At 33.1% G+C, this 20,299-nt stretch overlaps 2 protein-coding genes across 2 annotated transcripts in view; one reads left to right on the top strand and one right to left on the bottom strand.

The window, feature by feature from the left end:
- LOC127129884 (sugar transporter ERD6-like 8) overlaps positions 1 to 18,942 on the bottom strand; it is a 38,047-nt gene extending 19,105 nt beyond the window's left edge. Inside the window, exon 1 of the mRNA XM_051058994.1 lies at positions 18,721 to 18,942. Within this exon, the coding sequence (XP_050914951.1) occupies positions 18,721 to 18,942 (222 nt within the window). The remainder of the gene's footprint in view (positions 1 to 18,720) is intronic.
- Positions 18,943 to 19,457: 515 nt separating this feature from the next.
- On the top strand, positions 19,458 to 20,033 carry LOC127129885 (uncharacterized). The gene has a single exon (XM_051058995.1). The coding sequence runs from the start codon at positions 19,458 to 19,460 to the stop codon at positions 20,031 to 20,033; it is 576 nt and encodes a 191-aa protein (XP_050914952.1).
- The last annotated feature ends 266 nt before the right edge of the window (positions 20,034 to 20,299 follow it).

The following is a 20,299-nucleotide window of genomic DNA, read 5'->3' on the forward strand; positions in this document are numbered from 1 at the left end:
ATGAATTGATTTAAATTCTAACTGAATAAAGATTGTTACATGGAACCATTTATCCATAAGTAAGTATATGTTTTAACTTGTGTTTTCATTTATAAATTAAATTTATACACATTATCAAATTACTCTGAGTGTTTATGTTAGGAACATTAACAACTAAGTATTATGTCTGAAGCAAAATATTGTAGTTATGTTATGCTCGTTACACTATCATATTTATGAAGATATGCAAAATGTTTTAAGCGGGTAAGTGGTATTATTTGTAGTACTCAAATTTTACATTTAGTTTTGAATAGTTTTTATTCATATTTAATTTTTACCGGCATGTAGAGCTATGGAGGGATACAATTTTGTGAAACGTAATCTACAAGGTAGAAAGCCAAAGTTCATATAACCACATATAAGTATTACTTGTGCTTTTTGATATTCTTTTATTTTTGTTAATGTATTACTTCTGCTATGTGTGTATTAATTAGTAACTATATGAAAAATCTTTATAGTCGCATAAACAACACAATGACTATGAATGTGAATACTATGTGATGAGAGATATATGTAATATTGTCTCTAGAGGTATTATCAAATCATAGACTAAGGTATTAACTATCCATATATATGTAATATATGTATATTTGTTAAGTTAATGTTGTTGTTGTTAGCTTATCATAATTTAAATTTTGTTCAAATTATAGGGGTTTAGGGACAAAACACCATTCTCACGAGAAGATAAAGATAACATCTGATCATGTTGGGTCAGTATCTTTCTATCTTATCATGAATCTCGTAAAAACACTAGTTTTTCTTGATTTACATCTATATGCTAGCATTGTATAGTATTTTATCATTATAGGTGCAAATATGTATAAGTTCTCTTGATAGAGGTTTTATGTATCCCAGATGTCATTATAAGTACTGTAAGCATTGTACACTTGGTTTTTTAAATAATGTAGATTTGGTATTTTATGTTATGGTCTATATAAAATACAAATGATCTAATTATGTCACATTATTATGTAGGTTCTGTGCAAAAAAATGACCCAGGTCAGTCAAAATAGAATTTAAAAAAAAAGGTTATACCCCTCAGTTATTATATCAAAACTGACGTAAGTAATGACCTTTTCCCCTTAGTTATTAATAAAAATCGATAGGCATGTGGCACACACTACATTGTTCCTCTCGGTTATTGAACCAATAACATTTTTGAAGGTGTGAAAAACACAAGAAAGGAGGGGGGGATTGAATTGGGTTTTACAAGCAAAAGTTTTTTCCAAAACAAAAACACCACTAACAAGTCTAATAATGAAGAGATAAAAACACATAGATTTTTATCCTAGTTCGCTTGAAACTCAAAGTTAATTCAGTCCACCCGCCAAGGTGATTTGCCTTATACACAAGGACTTAAACCACTATAATCAACAGATTATGATAAACACAAAGAATAACCTTCTTTGTCTTCTCAAGGATCTAACTAAACCTTAGTATCCTCAAGGACTCACAAAGAACGACTTTCTTTGTCTTCTCAAGGATAACCTCCTTAAGGAATCAAACAAATAGTTTGAATAATAGTTTGGGTGTTACAAGATGCTTCTACAAAAGTAGATTTACACAAATGGATAATAAACACTTAAAGAACACTGTATACAAAGAATGATATCTTTTCAAAAAGAAAAATAGCTTGTCAAAATAATTGTGGAGATCAGCGTTTTCTTCAAGTCTCCAATGCATGCTTATATAGTGTAAGCATGTGACCATTGGAGGGGAAAATGGGGAAAGCTCCTTGAGCGGCTGTCAACTGTTGGATGAGAAAGGAATGATACCATGTACTGTCTTTTTGCCCACAAATTCAGTGACATGTGTGATGAATAGTACAGTCCTTGCCCATGAAATCGGATAGTGGAAAGGTTGTTAGATTTGTACTATGTACTATTTGATCACGTTCCCATTTGATCTTATATTCAGATTCATTGGCTTCTGATAAAAGATGATTGAAGTATGAAGTGAATAAGTAGAGAGCTAGATTCAGAAACTTTAGAACCTTGGGTCAGAACGTTGATAGTGTCAGTAGTATGTCTTGTGTTCTTCAATATCTTCAGAGTCTTTAGAATCCTCAGTTAGAACCTTGATAACTTCAATCGTCTATCTTGATATCTTCATAATCTTTAGCTACATAACACAACTTCAGAAGTTTGCCATTCTTTAGAAGTTTGGTGATCAGAGTCACATCCAGAAGCAAAAAACTGATAGAACATTGCATCAGCAATAGAGAGTTTCCTCAGAAGCTTTTAATGGGTGAAATAACACATAAGCAGTAAGAACATTACAACAGCAATATCATGTCTTTCAGAACTTCTAATTGCAGCGCATAAGCGGATTTGGAATACAAAGTTCAGAAACTGATGATGTTGCACATCATATGATCAGAATCAGAACTGGTTGTTAAAGCTACACAATAACAAACCATTAGGGTACCAAAATTGTTCTCACACAAATACAACATTGTTATCCTCAAAACTTAAGGTATAGATACATAACCAAATCTTATTCTAACAATTTTGACATATCCCCTCGGTTATCCAGAACCGAGGGATAAGGTTGAGGTTTTCATGACGCTTTTCGTTACCTCACCTCTGTAACTGAGGTAAATTATCATTTGTGTCCAAGGTAAAATGGGTATATATGTAGTAGTAAAATCAAAATAAACCAAGACTTATTTGGAATGCCATGAAACTTTGCAAATCCCTTCCATGTGTTGTGAGATAAGACTCTACAAAATATTATTTCAAAATTCAATCATATGCCAAATTGTGCATTGTTTTCATTTCATGGTAAATCAACGTTTAAAAAATTCATAATTCATTCATCTTAGATAAAAATATATATTAAAAAAACTTCAATATTTTTTGTAGAGATTCTTATAATGTGATTAACTTTCATGCAGAAAGTCATATTCTAAATCATTATAAGCATTTCTTTATGATGAAAAATTGGAAGAATGATGTGTTTGGATTAACTACCATTTTTTAGTTTATGTATGATGTTCATCTTAGCAACAAATTTAGTGACAGACTTATTGTTTCTATATAATTAATTAAAATTAATAATATAAAATGGTAACAAATTGACACATGTTATGCCATGTCAGCATCTTTGCCATGTTGACATTGCCATGTGTATGCCCCCGGTCATCAAAAATATTCCACATGGTGTGCCACGCCAATTTTTTTTAAAAAAACGTCAATGAAAGAGGTCAAATGTGTAGATGAAAAATATTAGGAGGATCATTCTTTGAAGGAAATATTTTGAGGGACTAAAAGTGAAGTTTAAGATGTTTATGAGGGAGGACCAAAAACATATTTAACATTACTTAAATATCAAATATATTGTGGCATTACTCACTACACATCATGTAGTAATCACACACCGTATAGAAACTTGAAAACATTCTTCGTAGAGTCTGATTATTGGAACCCAGGCGCATAAATTTTACAACAAAAGCACTTCATTAGAGACACCCGAATTTTTACCAAAAAAACAATTCAGATTTCAATCTCCAGAGATACCTTATTAAAATCCAGATTTCAACACCTGAATTAGCTCTTGAATATGTCACCATCAGGTCTAGTGCCTTATGTCTACTAATTTTAGAGTGATATAATAATCTTCTTATGATAGGAATATGTAGGAGGCATGATCGATCATCAAGTGTGATGGCCATCTCATCGATCGGAATATGAAATGACAATGTCACTACATGACATATCTCAATAAACACAGACATTAAACCATGGTTAATAAAACCATATACAGTCCTACAAAAACCCTTCAACCCTGATAGCTTTAAGGCATCATGAAACCATGGTTCATCAGGATGCATAAGTTTTATTGCCTTCCTTCCATGGTTGATACATTTCAACATCTTCCAATACTGCAAAAAATAAATACATTATCGTCACATGATTCAATTGTTATAACACGGATGTTTAACATAGACAATTCAATTATTTATGTTACCTTTCCCTATCACATATGCCTAGCATCATAGTATACATATAGAGGAAGTAGTGAAAGGTATGACAGGTCTCTTGAAAAACTATCACGCACGACAACATCAGGTTTAGCATCACGCACGTAAGTATTGTAGCAGCGAGGGCTTCATAATGATTTAAAGGTACATGACTCCGGGAAGATGATCCATCATCAGAAAATGATGACTTTCCAACCATGGGTCACGAGGGTCTAGCTTTCTCCCTATGTACCAAGGCATGTTGGGTCACTCTACCATGACTCAATTTGTCTTGGTTATCGACCATTTTTCTTAAAATCAAAAAAAGAAAATTCATATCATAATCAACGAAGTAGAAACAATGTATTAGCAAACCAAAATTCAATACAGTCCATAAAACAGAGAACTCTGTATTTTGTTATTCGGGTTGCCCATAATCGACAAATCGAGCATGCATTATGAATCCTAAGCTCAAAAGTCAAAATTTCAAACCAAATTTAATCAGGACAAAACAAAAACAACTTTTCTATTGCATGTAACCTAATGTAGCATATATATATATATATATATATATATATATATATATATATATATATATATATATATATATATATATATATATATATATATATATATATATATATATATATATATCCTAGTTTGAATGCAGTGGATTTGAACTTGACAAATGTGCTCAGCTTGAATCTATTAGAGTAGAAGTTATGAGAAAGATCGAAAATTGTGGTGCAAGAGTAGGCAATGGTGAGCTATGTTTCACTGGTTTAAATTTGATGAAATGTAAAAGAAGAAAGAGAGAAAGGTCTAAGCGTGAATACTTAAATGAACGCATTCAGATTTCAATCTCCATAATGTAAATCTGGTTTTTAAAATCCAAACCTTTTTCAAACTTTGTTTTTCCTTGGTTCTTAAATAGTTTAAAGTGGTGTGTATTTGATGCGTCTAGAGATTAGAATCTTGATTTCAAATATAATTTTGAATATTACCAAAATGTTTGAATAAGGCATGAAGTGTAATGAGTAATAACAATTATTTAAGTATATGGATTACAAGCATTTGATATGTCCGGGTAGCCCACCACACTATATATCTAAGATTCGAACCTATATAATATCCGATGAGTTTTGTAATTATAATTGTATTTCAAAAGGAAAGTTTTTTTATTATGATGTTTTTTATATGTAATATTTATTTATTTTATTTATTTATTTAATATTATACATAGTACAAACTATTATATTATAGATAAGTTATTGTTAACTATTAATAATCAATTTACATTGTTGGATTTATAAATAAAAAATTATATACTTTATTATTTAATTATTATAATATTAATCTTTCAATCCCTATAGTAAACTTTTTTTATTATTATATTTTATGTTCTAATTTCTAAATATAAATATAGTATTTTCTACACATTATTCACTCGTACATTGTATTGTATTGATACACAATACATTGTGTTTTTATTTGGTTTCATAGGTGCAAGCTCATTTGGGCATGGAGACTTACTCATTTAATTGCGAAAGGAAAAATAAGAGATTTCTTCTGGCATCCTAGATGTTTTTAATATATCATGTGAAATTTCACAAATGTCTCCTGATTTCTGAGATGCATCTCCTGACGCACTCCAACACACACTCAACAAAGTTGAAACTCTAAAGAATTGTTTAGGGTTATGCCTTTTTTTTATTTACTTTATTTCGGAGATGCATATCTAGAATGATTTTGTAGTTACATCTCCTAAGAAACACACTAGTATCAGAATTAATAGAAAAATAATTTTTTAAAATGAAATTGACATTCATAACATAAAATAAGCATTACAATAATGATTTCAACATAAACCACAATATTCCATATCCCGGTGGATGCTTGCACATATTCAGAATATCTTCAACTGATCTTTGTAGCGTCGCTTCCAACTCAAGAGGAACTTTTGTTTCTAAACGAAAATACGTATTCCACATAGCCCTAACATCTGCTTGCGTCTTGTGCTCAAATTTGTTGAACTCAATCTTCCATCCATTATCAATCGACGGTGAACTATACTCGAGCTTCACAATCCTTCATTTGTCTCCGTAAGATAGAAGATAATAAATTTCGTCTTTGATATCTTCGAGGGAGGTGAAGATAAAAAAATGCATAAAGACAAAATATGAACAAAAAGTGAATATATAACACTTCATTTATATTGAGACACAATTACATACAATTATTTATCCAGTTAAATAAGAAATTAAAACGAATAGAAACATATGTCGTCGACTAAATCTATAGGGCGTTCCCCCTTGAAATTTTGTGCATTTGATTCTTTTTCAATGTTGTTCAATCTCTCGAATTCTTTCATCTTTTCCATAAAATGATCCAGCTAAGTCTCGGATTTTGTGGTTGAATGATCCGTCCACTCTGGTGATGTAACTAGTATATGGCATCCTAATTTCAAGTAAACTTGAACAAAATTACTTGATTTTGAAAGCCACACAATACACATGATACAATCATTTGGATTTTGGGATGGGGCGGTGCGCAGTGGGAAAAACGTTTTTGAAAAACCGTAGAGTGTCTAGTCAACGCACACTCTGACATACGCGCATGCTATTAGGTGACCCATTTCATGGAAGTGAATCCATTTTCCCTCCGGTGCCGGACCGCTCAAGTAAGGAATAAGAGACTAAAAAACCTCATCAAATTTTTCTTTCTTTCCGTACAACCGTGTGTATGATTCTTTATGCGTCTTCAACCCTTGGATAAGTTGATGTCAGACAAGTGTATGAGTATCTTCTCCTTTACCAGTAAAGTCAAAATGGCTCGGTAACCGCAATTATCGTTCCCCACAACATTGACGATCCGCTCGATATATTTATGAATTAAAATCGGCAACAATCGCTTTAGGCATCTCACCTGGTACCTTCAACAGTGTCTATCACACCTTTAATGCCCAAGTAAAATTGTCCTCGTTTTCACACTCAAGAAATGCAAAACCAACAAAATATGTCTTCTCAGTTGAGGTCACACCAACCATCTTCAATAATGGAAGTTTATACTTGTTAGTCTTAATAGTTGAATTAAGTATGAGCACCGTAGTTGAAAACCAACTATGTTAACAATGATTGTGTGATCATGTATTTGGTTCTTTTATCAGATATTTCCGGAAATGCATCTCCAAAAATATATGACATGCAAAGGTGATGTAAATTTCTAAATGTCTCCTATAATTCCATAGATGCATCTCCGGAATATCTACTGAACTGTTAAATATTTTAGGTCTTTCTTAAAATATTTTGAAGATGCATCTCCAAAATAAAAATTACCCAACATATAGGGCGCCTCTCAAAATGGCCTTACTTGTGTGCAAGAGATGCGTCCGGGGATCTATCTCCGAAAACGGCGGGCATTTGAGGAAATTCATGTGTTGTAAGATTAAATGTGATCAAATACCATATTTTGACACTTATCAAACTCTCCCCAACTTAAATTTATGATTGTCCTCAATCAAAGTCTTAAAAACTTTTCAAATGTAAGAAGGTTTCACCAAGTTTCATGATCAACAATATTTTTCAAACAACTGAAAAAATGTATGGTTCAAGTGTAGAATGCTAATGTGAAGGTTATGTTTATTACCATTCTAGAATCAAAACATTAATATTAATTAAGTTTTAAACACAAGTTTCATGTCATACATTCTAAAGCAATAGCATAATCCTACTTGAATCACCCTAACACACTTCTTCATAAAATGGATGAAGAATTTAAATTCAATCATGTGGTAAGTGCACTCTCATCCAATAATTTTGTTAACATCTTGATCAATTCATGCATGCATCTAAGCAATTCATCTTGAAATTATAAAATCATAGATCACTAAGGACTTTTCAAAGGTTGTAACTTGGCTGAGTTTTAAAAGAAAGGGTAATTTCTAAGGATATTGAAACAAGAATGGTCAATGTCAATGAAGAGCATCACAAAAGTTCACATTTACACACTTTCATTTTCTTTCTTTCTTTCCACCCCTCAAGATCTTTTGATGCAACAATTTCACCATTTATTTTCTTTTAATTCCTTTCATTTCTTTCTTTTTCTTTTTCTTTTCACTGCATCTTTCTTTTCCTTTTTTGCTTTTTCTTCTTTTTCTTGTTCTAAAGCAACCTCTTCCTAACTTATACAATTTTCACTTTCCTTTTAAAAAACACTATTCATTATTAGCAAGAAACATTAATCATTATTGGTTTAAGGTTTTTCTTTCAAAGAAAAACTAGAATGGATCAATTATGAACTTTTTGATTTTTTTTATGAAAGACAACAATTTCACCAAGTGGTTTACTTAGTGATTCACTTGAGTTCATAATTAACTTATTCATGACTTTTGGCTTAAAGGGGTTTCCAAATGCTCACTATTTCACAAGGTAGGATGATACTATTTCTAGTTTGGTGGTTTTTCTCAATATAAAAAAACATTGCCTTGATCCTTTCTATCCTTCCATATATTTCAAAACTACTGCAAGATTTATCATGAATCAAATGAGTTAAAAGAAGAATCATCAACCATTCTGGGCATATTAGTGAATAATGGATGGTTTCCTCACAATTTTCGGTTTCGACCTAAGTGATTCAAGCATGAAACATGTTTTTGAAAAATGATGCATGAAATGATTTTGTATAAAGCACAAAGTTCAAATTGAAGCTAACATTCTAGAAAGTAGTAAACATGTACCTTGCTTGTGTGCAATTCATCCAAAGTTCTTATTATCACCATTACATTTTGTTGATTTACTTGAAACTTGATTGAGTCTTCTTTGCTTCTTAAAGCAAATTAGACCAATCTTGAAACAAACACACAAAAAATATTTCACAATTTGTAAATTATACTACTTGCAATACTTCAACAAACTAATTATAATAACCATCATCCAAAAGTCATGGTGAAAACATGGCAAAATCATCCAAACTTAACCAAACATAAACCACCACACCAAAGTAGTTTGTGATACAAAAGAAATTGAAAAGAAAATATAAATACTGCAAATAGCTTAAAGCTTTTAAAATTTCACTCAATTATAGCGAGCTTTCAATCATTTTTCCACTTACACTCATCCTTCATTTCATCATCTGATCCTTACTCTTATGAACCTATTGATGTCTCTTCTTCACTCTCTTCCTCTTTCTCTTCCTCTTCACCTTCACCTTATTCATCACCAGCAGTTGTTGCCTCCCTTTGGTAGAATGGTCTGACCTAGGGCAAGTTAATGTGTGCCTGAAAAGCTCTTGTTTCCATCACCTAATGGTTTTCCTCCCCGGGTCTCCCCATCTGCAGCTAGAGTTTGTACATAGAGTCTTACATGGAGACAAAAGCTCTATGCTTGGACTCATTTTTTCCCTAGGCAAGAGAAAAACCAGCTCTCATCTTTGGGTCCCAATCACCATAATCAAGGGTTGTTGATGTACTGGTGCATGAAGGATTTAAAGTTTGTCAGGTGTTTCTACTCTTCTTCCCCATAGAGCACATGGAAACATAAATATCATTAATAGTTCCAGTGATGGTTTCATGCACTTGCTTGGGAAGAACGACCGATTAGCAACACATAATCCCATAATGAGGCCAGGAAACACCAACAAATAACTCGGTTTGGCCCCATGTTTTCGGCCACTTTTTGCTACCAACTTGAGTTCATTTACTATTATTCTTGCCACGTTAACTTACCTATCTTTCAAGATGAAGAACATAAGATAGGTTGTATCAAGAGGGATGAATGAGAGGTGACTTCGGGGCCTGTTGTTGTAGAGGATTAAAATAAGAATGATGTGAGCGAATGGTGTCACATCTTTCCTCAAATATACACAGAAAGTCCAGAAGCATCGAGTTGTACACTTCCTCCTTCCTGTAAAATAAATTGGAAATTTCATTGATGTCCCAATGACGGCTGAGGTGTTTGGTGAAAATACACATCTCACCCTATCTTAAAGTGAGAGGGTTCTTCGAATATCCATTGATGTTATCCCGACCAAACCTTATGATTTTCCTCTCTCATAGTTGCAAAGGTGAATGGCTCGTCATCGGAAGGAATAGCATTTGCATAAAATTCTCTGACAATTTAATAGTTGAGGAATCTATGAGGGTCGACCAGTTTATCCCACTTATTTATTTTAATGATGTGTGTGACCTCCCTAAATAACCCTTATGCATTTATCTCAACTTTATTTTCTGACCAAATCTTTCTCTTTTCAAACTCCTTGGACCTTTCTTATTGTCCAGGGCCTAGAAATCTTGTGGGGTCATATGGCCTTGATTGTCGAGATGTCTCTCCTATTGTCTTTTGCTTTTTGGATGTAGTAGAAACTTTTTGTGCCACTTTTACAATCAAACATTTTCAACAATAACACAACAAATAGTGTTATTCTGTTATAACAACTTATAGGGCTTCAAAACATTCAACAAATTCCAAATAAATAGGGTGCTTCAGAAGATGGAAAAAGAATTTTTAAGATGCCCTGTTATGCTTGCCTGGCAAGCTTACAGTGAGCCCTCGTCGACTCTCGCCTGGCGAGACAGCCCATATATTTAAAAAAATGCAAAGCTCAATCATACACATCATGAGTAACTACCATAGTTGTGGGTGTATGCAAATATGTTTCTAATCTGAGTTTCACACCCTACAACTATTTCTTTTGAAATTGATTGATACATACCACAAAAAATATTTCCCTACCAGAAAAATACCTCATGAAAGTGTAGTTAGCATGCATACATGTCTCGGTTGATGCAGAAAAATGAACATAAGCTAGTTGTGAAAGTGGTTGCTATTCAAACAAGTGTTAAAGAGAGTGAAGGCCGGGGTTTATTGTATGTGAGTGAAATAGAGTGAGATGGAAGTGTGAACAAAGAGTGTTATGGTGTGTTAAAGGCCCACCGAATGCTATAGTCAAAAAGTCGATGAGGAGCAATAACTGAGTGGTAAATAACATTAAAAAAATTTAGTGAATCTACAATGCGAATGTCGAGATAGAGAGAGCAATCAACAAGATTAGATAAAATTGTCTCACCTAGCAAAGTAAATGCTCAACTGGCGAGCTTTCCAAATTTCAGTTTTTCAGCATAATGTTTCGTATGCCACTTTCACTCATTTTTAATCCTACTATGCAAGAAAACTATAAATACTAACAAAGTTAGGTTGCCTCCCAACAAGCGTTTGTTTAAAGTCGTTAGCTCAATTCCTGTATTCTAAATTCAAGGATCGTTTAGTGAAATTGTTGTGGTGAGTCGATCAATATCACCACCCAAGTAGAGCTTTACCCTTTGGCCATTAACAGTCAACTTTAATTAGACAGATGGTCCTCTATTTCAAGTGCACCATGAGGCTTCACATCCTTGATTTGAAATGGCCTTAGCCACTTATACTTCAACTTTCTAGGAAATAGTTTAAGACATGAGTTAAATAATAACACCATCTGCCCTAGTTAGAAATCTCTATTTGACTCTCTATTTGTAAAGCTTGTAATATTCATAGGCTTGAAGTCTTATCTCATATAATTCATGTAACTATACTTTTCTTTTTGCTCCAGCCTAATTCTGATCAAAGTTTAAAAACTTCAGTGCCCAATACGCCTTGTGCTCCAACTCCACTAAAAGATCACAAGCTTTATCGTACACCATTTAGAAAGGTGTGAGTCATATTGGTGATTTATAGGATGTACAGTAAGCCAAAAATTCTTCATCAAGTTTCATGGACTAATCCTTTTTAGAGGTTGAAACCGTCTTTTCAAGGATTTTTTGTATTTCTCAATTTGAAACATTTGTTTACCCGTTGGTCTGTGGGTGATATAGCGATGCAACCTTATGCCTAACACCATAATGCTCCATGGATCTAGCTAATTGAGAGTTACAAAAATGTGACCTTTAATAACTAATCAGAACCCTCAGAGTGCCAAAACGAGTAAATATGTTCTTCTTGAGAATTTTGATTATCGTTTTGCCATCCATCTTAGGAGATGATATAGCTTCTACCCACTTTGAGACGTAGTCTACAACTACCAAGATGTATTCATTTGAAAGGAATTGAGTAAATGTCCCTATAAAATATATGCCCTAACAATCAAATACTTCTACTTCTAACATATTTTATAGCGACATCTCATTTCATTTAGAAATTCCACCAATCTGTTGGCAGCTATCACACCTTTGGGCATGCTAATGAGTATCCTTGAATAAGGAGGGCAAGTAAAAACCTGATTGTAAGACCTTTGCAGTTGTTATTTCACCATTATAGTGACCATCGTATGTCGAGTTGTGACAATTCCGTAATGTGCTTCTTGATTCATCCCTTTTCACACACTTTCTCAACAGATTATTCACCCCAATTTTGAACAAATAAGGAGTGTCCCAAACATATTGATTAGCATCATGGAGGAATTTCTTCTTATGTTACCAATTCAAATCTTTCAAGATTAAACCAGTTGCCTTGTAGTTTGCTAGGTCAGTAAACCATTATTTTTCTTGCACCATAAGCAAATTTTAATTAGGAAACTATTTTAGGACTTCCCGTTCTTGTTTAGTGATCTCAGGATTCACCAGCCTAGACAAATGATATGCTACCAAGTTTTTAATTCCCTTTTTGTCTCGAACTTCTAAATTGAATTATTGTAACATAAGCATCCATCTAATGAGTATAGGCTTTGAATTAACTTTTGTGATCAAGTATTTTATTTTTGCATGGTCAATGTAATAAACAATTTTCGTCCCAATGAGGTAAGATCGAAACTTTTCCAATGCATACATTATAGCAAGCAATTATTTTTCTGTAGTTGCATAATTAACTTATGCATCATTAAAGACCTTGCTTGTATAGTGTATGGCATGAAAATTTTATTCTTCCTCTTCCATATAGAACTGCACCAACCGCACAATCACCCACGTCACAGATAAGTTCAAAATTGAGTTTCCAATCGAGCGTCATGATTATCTATGTCGTTACTAGTTTTTCTTTCAAGCCTTCAAGAGCAAGTAAACAATCATGATCAAAATGAAAAGGCTTATCTTTCTTAAGCAGGTTTCTCAATGGATTTGTCATCTTGGAGAAATCTTTGATAAATCTCCTTTAGAACCCCACATGGCCAAGAAAATTTTGGATTCCTTTGACATTTAATGGTGGTGGGACTTTTTAAATCACATTAACTTTTGCTATATCAACTTCGATACAATTTGTAGAAATTTTGTACCCAAGTATGATTCCTTTGGTCACCATGAAGTTGTATTTCTCCTAATTCAACACCAGATTTGTTTCCATACATCGCTTCAGTATGATGTCCAAGTTATCCAGACAAAACTCAAACGAAGCTCCAAATACAGAGAAGTTGTCTATGAAAAATTCAATGCATTTCTTAATTAGATAAGAGAAGATTGCTAAAATATAACACTAAAAGGTTATCAGAGAATTTAATAACCTGAATAACATCTGCTTATATGCAAAAAAAACCAAAGGGACAAGTGAAGGCAGTTTTTTCATGATCTTCAAGATTGATGATAATCTGTTGTATCCTAGATAGCCATCCAAGAAATAATAAAACTATTGACATGACAATCTTTCCAACATCTGGTCCATGAATGGTAATGGAAAATGGTCTTTTCTAGTTGCTTTATTAAGCCTTCTGTAGTCGGTACACATTCTGATGGTAATGGAAATACAAGAAAGGGGTGGGTGAATTGGTTTTCAAGAATTAAAACTTTTTTAACCCAAAGAAATAAACAGAAAACTAAGAACAAAAATAATAAACACAATTATTGTTATCTTGGTTCACTAGTAACAAAGTTACCTCCAGTCCACCCGCCAAGGTGATTTCTCCTTATCATAATGACTTAATCCATTATAATCAACCTTGATTACAACACAAAGATCAACTGTCATTGTCTTCTTGAGTAATTCTGACTAAATCATAGTCACTCAAGGAAATACAATCATAAATATTGAGATACAAAGTGTCTTTACAAAAATCTTCTAAGAAAGTAGAATACACAAATGAATGTGAGTGCCCTTCCTATTAGAATGGTTTTGCATGATGTCAAAACTAGGGCACTTTAGCGTTTATGTATATTGGACGGTATCCTCTGGGTCTAAATGTGCATCTTAGCATTAGGAAGTATAACAACATTTTGGAAACAATTTAGAAAAGGTTTAGAAAAGTTTTCATGCATTAAAAACTAGTTTTAATATGAAAAACAGGTATATATGTCAACACACAAAAGAAAATATTTCCTATGAGTCGACACATAGAAGAAAGATTTTCCTATGAGTCGACACATGCGAGTTACAAGTCGACACATGTAAGTCATTTTTAAAGCTTGTAGGTTTTGTTTGATGTGCCACCTATACAGGTCGACACATGCATCTTATGTGCCGACGCATGACTTACTTAGGTCGGCACATGCACTAAAAATCTTGAAAATTTGCATTATTTTCTAAACCTCTTGCATTCCTTTTGCTTCTAACTTGCACACACACACAACACACACACACACACACACACACACACACACACACACACACACACACACACACACACACACACACACACACACACACCACACACACACACACACACACACACACACACACACACACACACACACATATATATATATATATATATATATATATATATATATATATATATATATATATATATATATATATATATATACTTCATACATGCATCATATCTTTTAGTGATTTTCGAGAAAATCACATATGAAACCGGGATTTCAAAGAGTTCTCTTCATCTTCAACCTACGTTCTATGCATACACACAAACAAACTACACACAATTATTCTTTGTTTGGGTGCCCTCTAGAATCAATGTTGATAGCGTCCAATTTAGGTTGTTGAATTGTAAATTGGGTTGAGAACTTTCAGGGTTTCAAATAAGAAAACCAAGTCGGGGTTTTCCTTCAAGATCAATTGGGGATTTGAAGGTTTTGGACAAGATTACGCAAGTTAGATTTAATTGAGTGAAAGCTTTGAAGAACGGGGGTTTCTTGCAAAGGAGTGACGTGTGACAGTGGATCATCTTGGTAAATCTTGGGTTACAACAATTCACAATTTGGATTCGATCGAGTGAAAGCTTTGAAGAATAGAGTGTTCTTGCAAAGGAGTGGTGTGAAATGGTGAATCAAATTGGTATTGTTGGGCGACTTGATAAAGATCGGATCAATGAAAGAGAAAGTGTTAGAATCAACATCAAACATAGGGTTTGTAGGGTTATATTGCTACATTTCTCTTGTATACTACTTTTTCACAGTAAGGTTAAATTTCATTATCTCAACTCGGTTCGAATTGAGGGCAAACGTACCCATAACAAGGTAGATTGAGGACCTGCCTAAACAAATACTTGTGTACTCTCTCTCTCTCTCTATCTATCTATCTATATATATATATATATATATATATATATATATATATATATATATATATATATATATATATATATATATATATATATATATATATATATATATATATATATATCTTTTACGTTTCATTTGCAAATTGTTGAATTCATCGAGTGTGCTATCAATACGTTTGGTTAAACCTTTTGATAACCATTTGAAAAAGTTTTTGTTGAGTTGATCATAATCTATTAGATTATGGTTGGGTTTGAAGATCAACAAAACCATACAAAATTTTAAACGAAATCATTGCACACAAGGTGTTTGATAATTTGTCTCAATTGCATTTTTGTGTATATTGTCATTGGGAATAGGCCTTACTTTTAGATTAGAATTCAATTGATTATGGTTGAAATTATTTTGATCAAATTCTATCCTATTATCATACTTTGATTCTATATACGCATATACGATCTTTCCGATAGCGATTCAGTTTAGACTATTCGATCCGGGTCACTTCCCCTAACCGTTAGATTTTTCAAAAGAATTTTTTGTTATGTTTTTTACTTGGGATCTATTCACTCCCCCTTATATTGTTTCCTATCGTCTAACAAGGAATTACAAGTGTATCACATAAAATATATTCCATGAAGAGTATGAACAAAAAGTTCCTTGTGTGCATGTTTCTTTTCTCTGAAATATTTCACAAAATGCACTGTTCACATATATGATAATCTCTTAGAGTGTAACACTGTTCCATTCTTCCAAGTCTTTTTTATATAGGAAAAAAAGAGATATGTTGGAGGGTAGAATTTGAATACTTAAATGCAGTTGTATCCTTGCATAAAAATCTATAAAAATGAGAGACAAAATAGTACAATAGTACAATCCTTAGCCCACAAAATTAGTATAGTGGAAGGAATATTTAATCTTATACTGTGTACTATTTTCTCACGTAAAACCTTTTTGATCATATCTTATATATTCAGGGGCTTATGATAGAGAGGTGATGAAGCATGCATAGAAAGAAGAATAAGAGTTTAGTTGAGAGAATCTTTAGAAACATGTTCTTCAGAGTCTTGATCAAGTCCACCAGAACCTGGTCTTCAGAGTCTAGTGACGTAGTTTATCAGAGTTGTTTAAGTGCAACACTTCATCGCTTAACAATGTCAAAAGCTCTAGAGTCATAAAGCTTTGGATGAGTATAGTTTATAAGTGATGAGTACATGATCCAGAGCTTGATTATCTTATAGAACACACATCTCAGAGTCAGAGTGCACTAGGTTTAGAATTTGATGACATCATACGTCATTCTATCAAAGTTAGAACTTGTATCTAGTATCTACATACTAAACAAAACCATCAGGGTACAAAATTATTCTCTAAAAGTCTATATATTCTTATCATCAAAACATAAGACTAGATGTAGAACCAAATCTTGTTCTTACATATTCTCCATCCTGTCATAATTATTGTTGGAATAATTTGTTCTTGTCATTTATAACCATTAGCATGCCTCCCTTTTTCGGAACCACCTAGATGGGACTCACCCAAGCGCTATCTGAGATAGGGTAAATCCTATCGACTTCTAATAGTTTCACTACCTCTTTCCTTACCACTCCTTTCATGGTTGGGTTTAACCGCCACTGAGGCTGAACTATCAGTTTTGAGTTTTCCTCCATCATAATCTTATGCATACAATATGACAGACTAGTTCCCTAAAAATCTGATAATACCCAACATATTGCCTTCTTAATATCCTTTAAGACTTAAATTAATTTATGTTCTTCCTAAGAGTATAATGAACTGCTGATGATGATAGGTTTTTTATCGTCTTCTTCAAGAAATACATACTTCAAATGTGACGGTAACAATTTGAACTCAAGCTTGGTGTCATCTTTCTTTGGTTCATCTTTTAATTATTCAATATTTTCTTCCTTAGGAAGAACTTCTTTTGATGAATTAATATATTTCAAACAACCTTCAATTTATTTTTCTTTATCTATATTGATAACATTAAGTTTTTATCTAAGAGTTGTCTCCAAAGGAGTCAATTTTTGCACTTGTTTTCGCACATCCATAATGGTTTCATCAATCATATCCAATTTGAAACATTCTACTTTATCCTTCGAGTGTTTCATATCTTCAAAGAGATTTAAGCTTACCTTTTCATCTTCTACTCGAACTTTCATTAAACCATTATCAATATTTATCATCATTCTAACAGTTTTCATGAATGGACGACCTAAAATCAAAGGTACATCATCATCCTCCGTTGTATCCATCACAATAAAATCAATTGTAAACAAAAACTTGTCGACCTTAACAAAAACATCTTATGTTATGCCAGATGGAAGGGTGATGGGTTTGTCGACTAATTGTAGTGTCATCTTCGTATTCTTCATATCAATATCACCTATCCACTTGATTACCAATAAAAGATGAGATTGATGCTTGAACCAAGATCAATCCATTCATTTCCAATGTTTATTTTTCCTATTGTAACAAGTAATGTAACTCTCTCAGGATCTTTCTCTTTTTGCGAAAGGTTTCTTTGAATAATCGCACTACAACTTGCATCTAAGTGAATGATCTCCTTATTCATATACTTCCTTTTTTAGTGAGGATCTCCTTCATAAATTTGGCATATGTCGGCATTTGTTCAAGTGCTTCAACAGATGGAAAATTTATATGTAGTCACTTGAAGATATCTAAAAACCTCGTATATTCCCTCTCCTTGTCTTTCTTGGTAGGAGCATGAGGATACGGTAAATGTTGCACTAGCGGAATGGTCATTTTTCCCTTCTCTTCTCTCATTTTCTGATTTTTCGTCTTTCGCTCACCACTCACTTGTGTCTCATTATCTTCTATTTTATTTTTTTCATTTTCAACTAATTTTTCCTCCCTATTTTGGTCTTCCACCTCTTTTTCACTTTCTTCTTGCTCTCCCTCTTGTTTTTCTCTTGCCTCAACAACAACTCTCCTTTTTTTAGATTCTCACTACTCCCGTTTCAATCACTGTCCAACTTCTAGTTGTTATTGACTTGCATTATTCTTTGGTATTTGTTTGAGTGTTGGTGGTGAAGGTACCTCCTTATTGACCGAACAACTATTTTGCAATTTTCCCTACTTGCATTCTAAGATTTTTGATCGAAGCATCGGTATTTTTCTGATTTGTAATTGACATTTGCATAAACTGATTCAAGGTGTCTTCCAACTTTGAAGTTCTATCTGGCTATAGAGGATTCTTATTTAAATTCTAATAAGGATTTTGCATATTTGACGGCCATGTATCTTTCCTCTAACCTTGACCATAACTCACGTTGTTTCCGCGTTGATAGTCCTGATTACCTTGACACGATGCTTGCCCTTGCTCCTGATTCCCCATATAATTTACTTCTTCATTAGCTGGAGGAAAAATGCTCGTAGGATGATCACCTGTGAAAAGTTCGTAAAAAGCAATTTGTTGAGGTTTAATTAGTGTCTCATGCATCTGCTTGAATTGTTGTGGAAGTTTAGAAAGTTGTTTGGTGAGTTCTTCCATTGTTTGAGTAAGTAACTTATTCTGAGCCAAGATCGCATCATTTGAGAAAAATATGAACATGGTCTATATTGAGTAATAATACTTATATGTGATTAGAGTATCAAAGTTTGATTTTGCTTAGAAGTAGCTTCAATCAAAGTCTAGGATATTGCCTCTAATTAAAAGTGGCTTCTGAAAAACCATCAGACTCTGAGACTCTAGAGGTGGATTATTTGCTTCAGATTGCATTCACATGTCTGATAATTATCTTGCACAGTAGCTGCTTGGGTAAAGACTGTTGGGTAATGATGTGAAACTTCTTGATTTCTGTGAAATTACCCCTCTGTCATCACCTCATGTTTGCTTACTTGTTTAGTTGTGTTTATTGTTTTGTTTTCTAAAAATATTCCTTGAGTGGTCTCAAAGCAAAGACAATTGCCTTGAATCTTTATGACAAATCATTTTTTATATATTTGGAAACTTATTTATGTTTACTTGCATCCTTCCTTTCTTTCTTGTGTAGTTCCCTTTCTAAGATGGCTTCTAGATCTAACCTTGGTATAGAAAACCAGTTGGTTGTATTCATTGAAAGACTAGTCGATTTTGAAGAAATGATGGCTCTTGGATTTAATCTTCAAAGCACTGTCTACCAAAAAGGTTGGGATAATTTCTTTGATATGTTTTATGGTCCTACTTACCCTAACTTGATCAAGGATTTTTGGGTAAATGCTTCCATCCAGGATCTAAATCTAGAATCTTTTATTCTTTTTATTGTATATGGTGTTCCTATCACTATCACCCCCACATCTATTGCTAATTCAATAAACTGTGAGGATGAAGGTGTGATTCTAAATATGCTTGTTTGGGAATCTTATTTGTATCCTCATCTTATCTTTGGTGATCTCTCTGACCTATCCAAAGTCTCAAGTCTCAATTCTAAGGCGTTAGTCCGGTATCACCTGTTGATCTCAAACTTACTGCCAAAGAACAGGGATCCGACTTCTTTGGATATTGATGAACATGATTTTCTGTTACTTCTTAACTCAAATTTGAAGATTAACCTCCCTCAAGTTATGTTTGATTATCTGAAAATGACTCTCACTTCCTATTGAAGGGTTCTTATTGAACTTTTCATTCAACAAGGAGTTGAGTTAACTATGACATAGGTTAAATCAAAAGGAGATAAGCTGAAGCTTATAGAAGCTTTGAAAGTTGTTGACCCGTTTAAGATCAAGGTGGTCTTTGTGGATGGATCTTCTTCTGCTTAGTTATTTTGTTTGTTTTATTTTATTGGGTTTTATCTATGTAGCTTCTATTTTTTAATATAGAGTTCCTTATTTTATTTCCTCATTTAATCTTTCTTAGTTTTCTTACTGAC

The sequence above is a fragment of the Lathyrus oleraceus genome, chromosome 3 (assembly GCF_024323335.1).
Source record: "Lathyrus oleraceus cultivar Zhongwan6 chromosome 3, CAAS_Psat_ZW6_1.0, whole genome shotgun sequence".
In the NCBI taxonomy this organism is placed as follows: domain Eukaryota; kingdom Viridiplantae; phylum Streptophyta; class Magnoliopsida; order Fabales; family Fabaceae; genus Lathyrus; species Lathyrus oleraceus.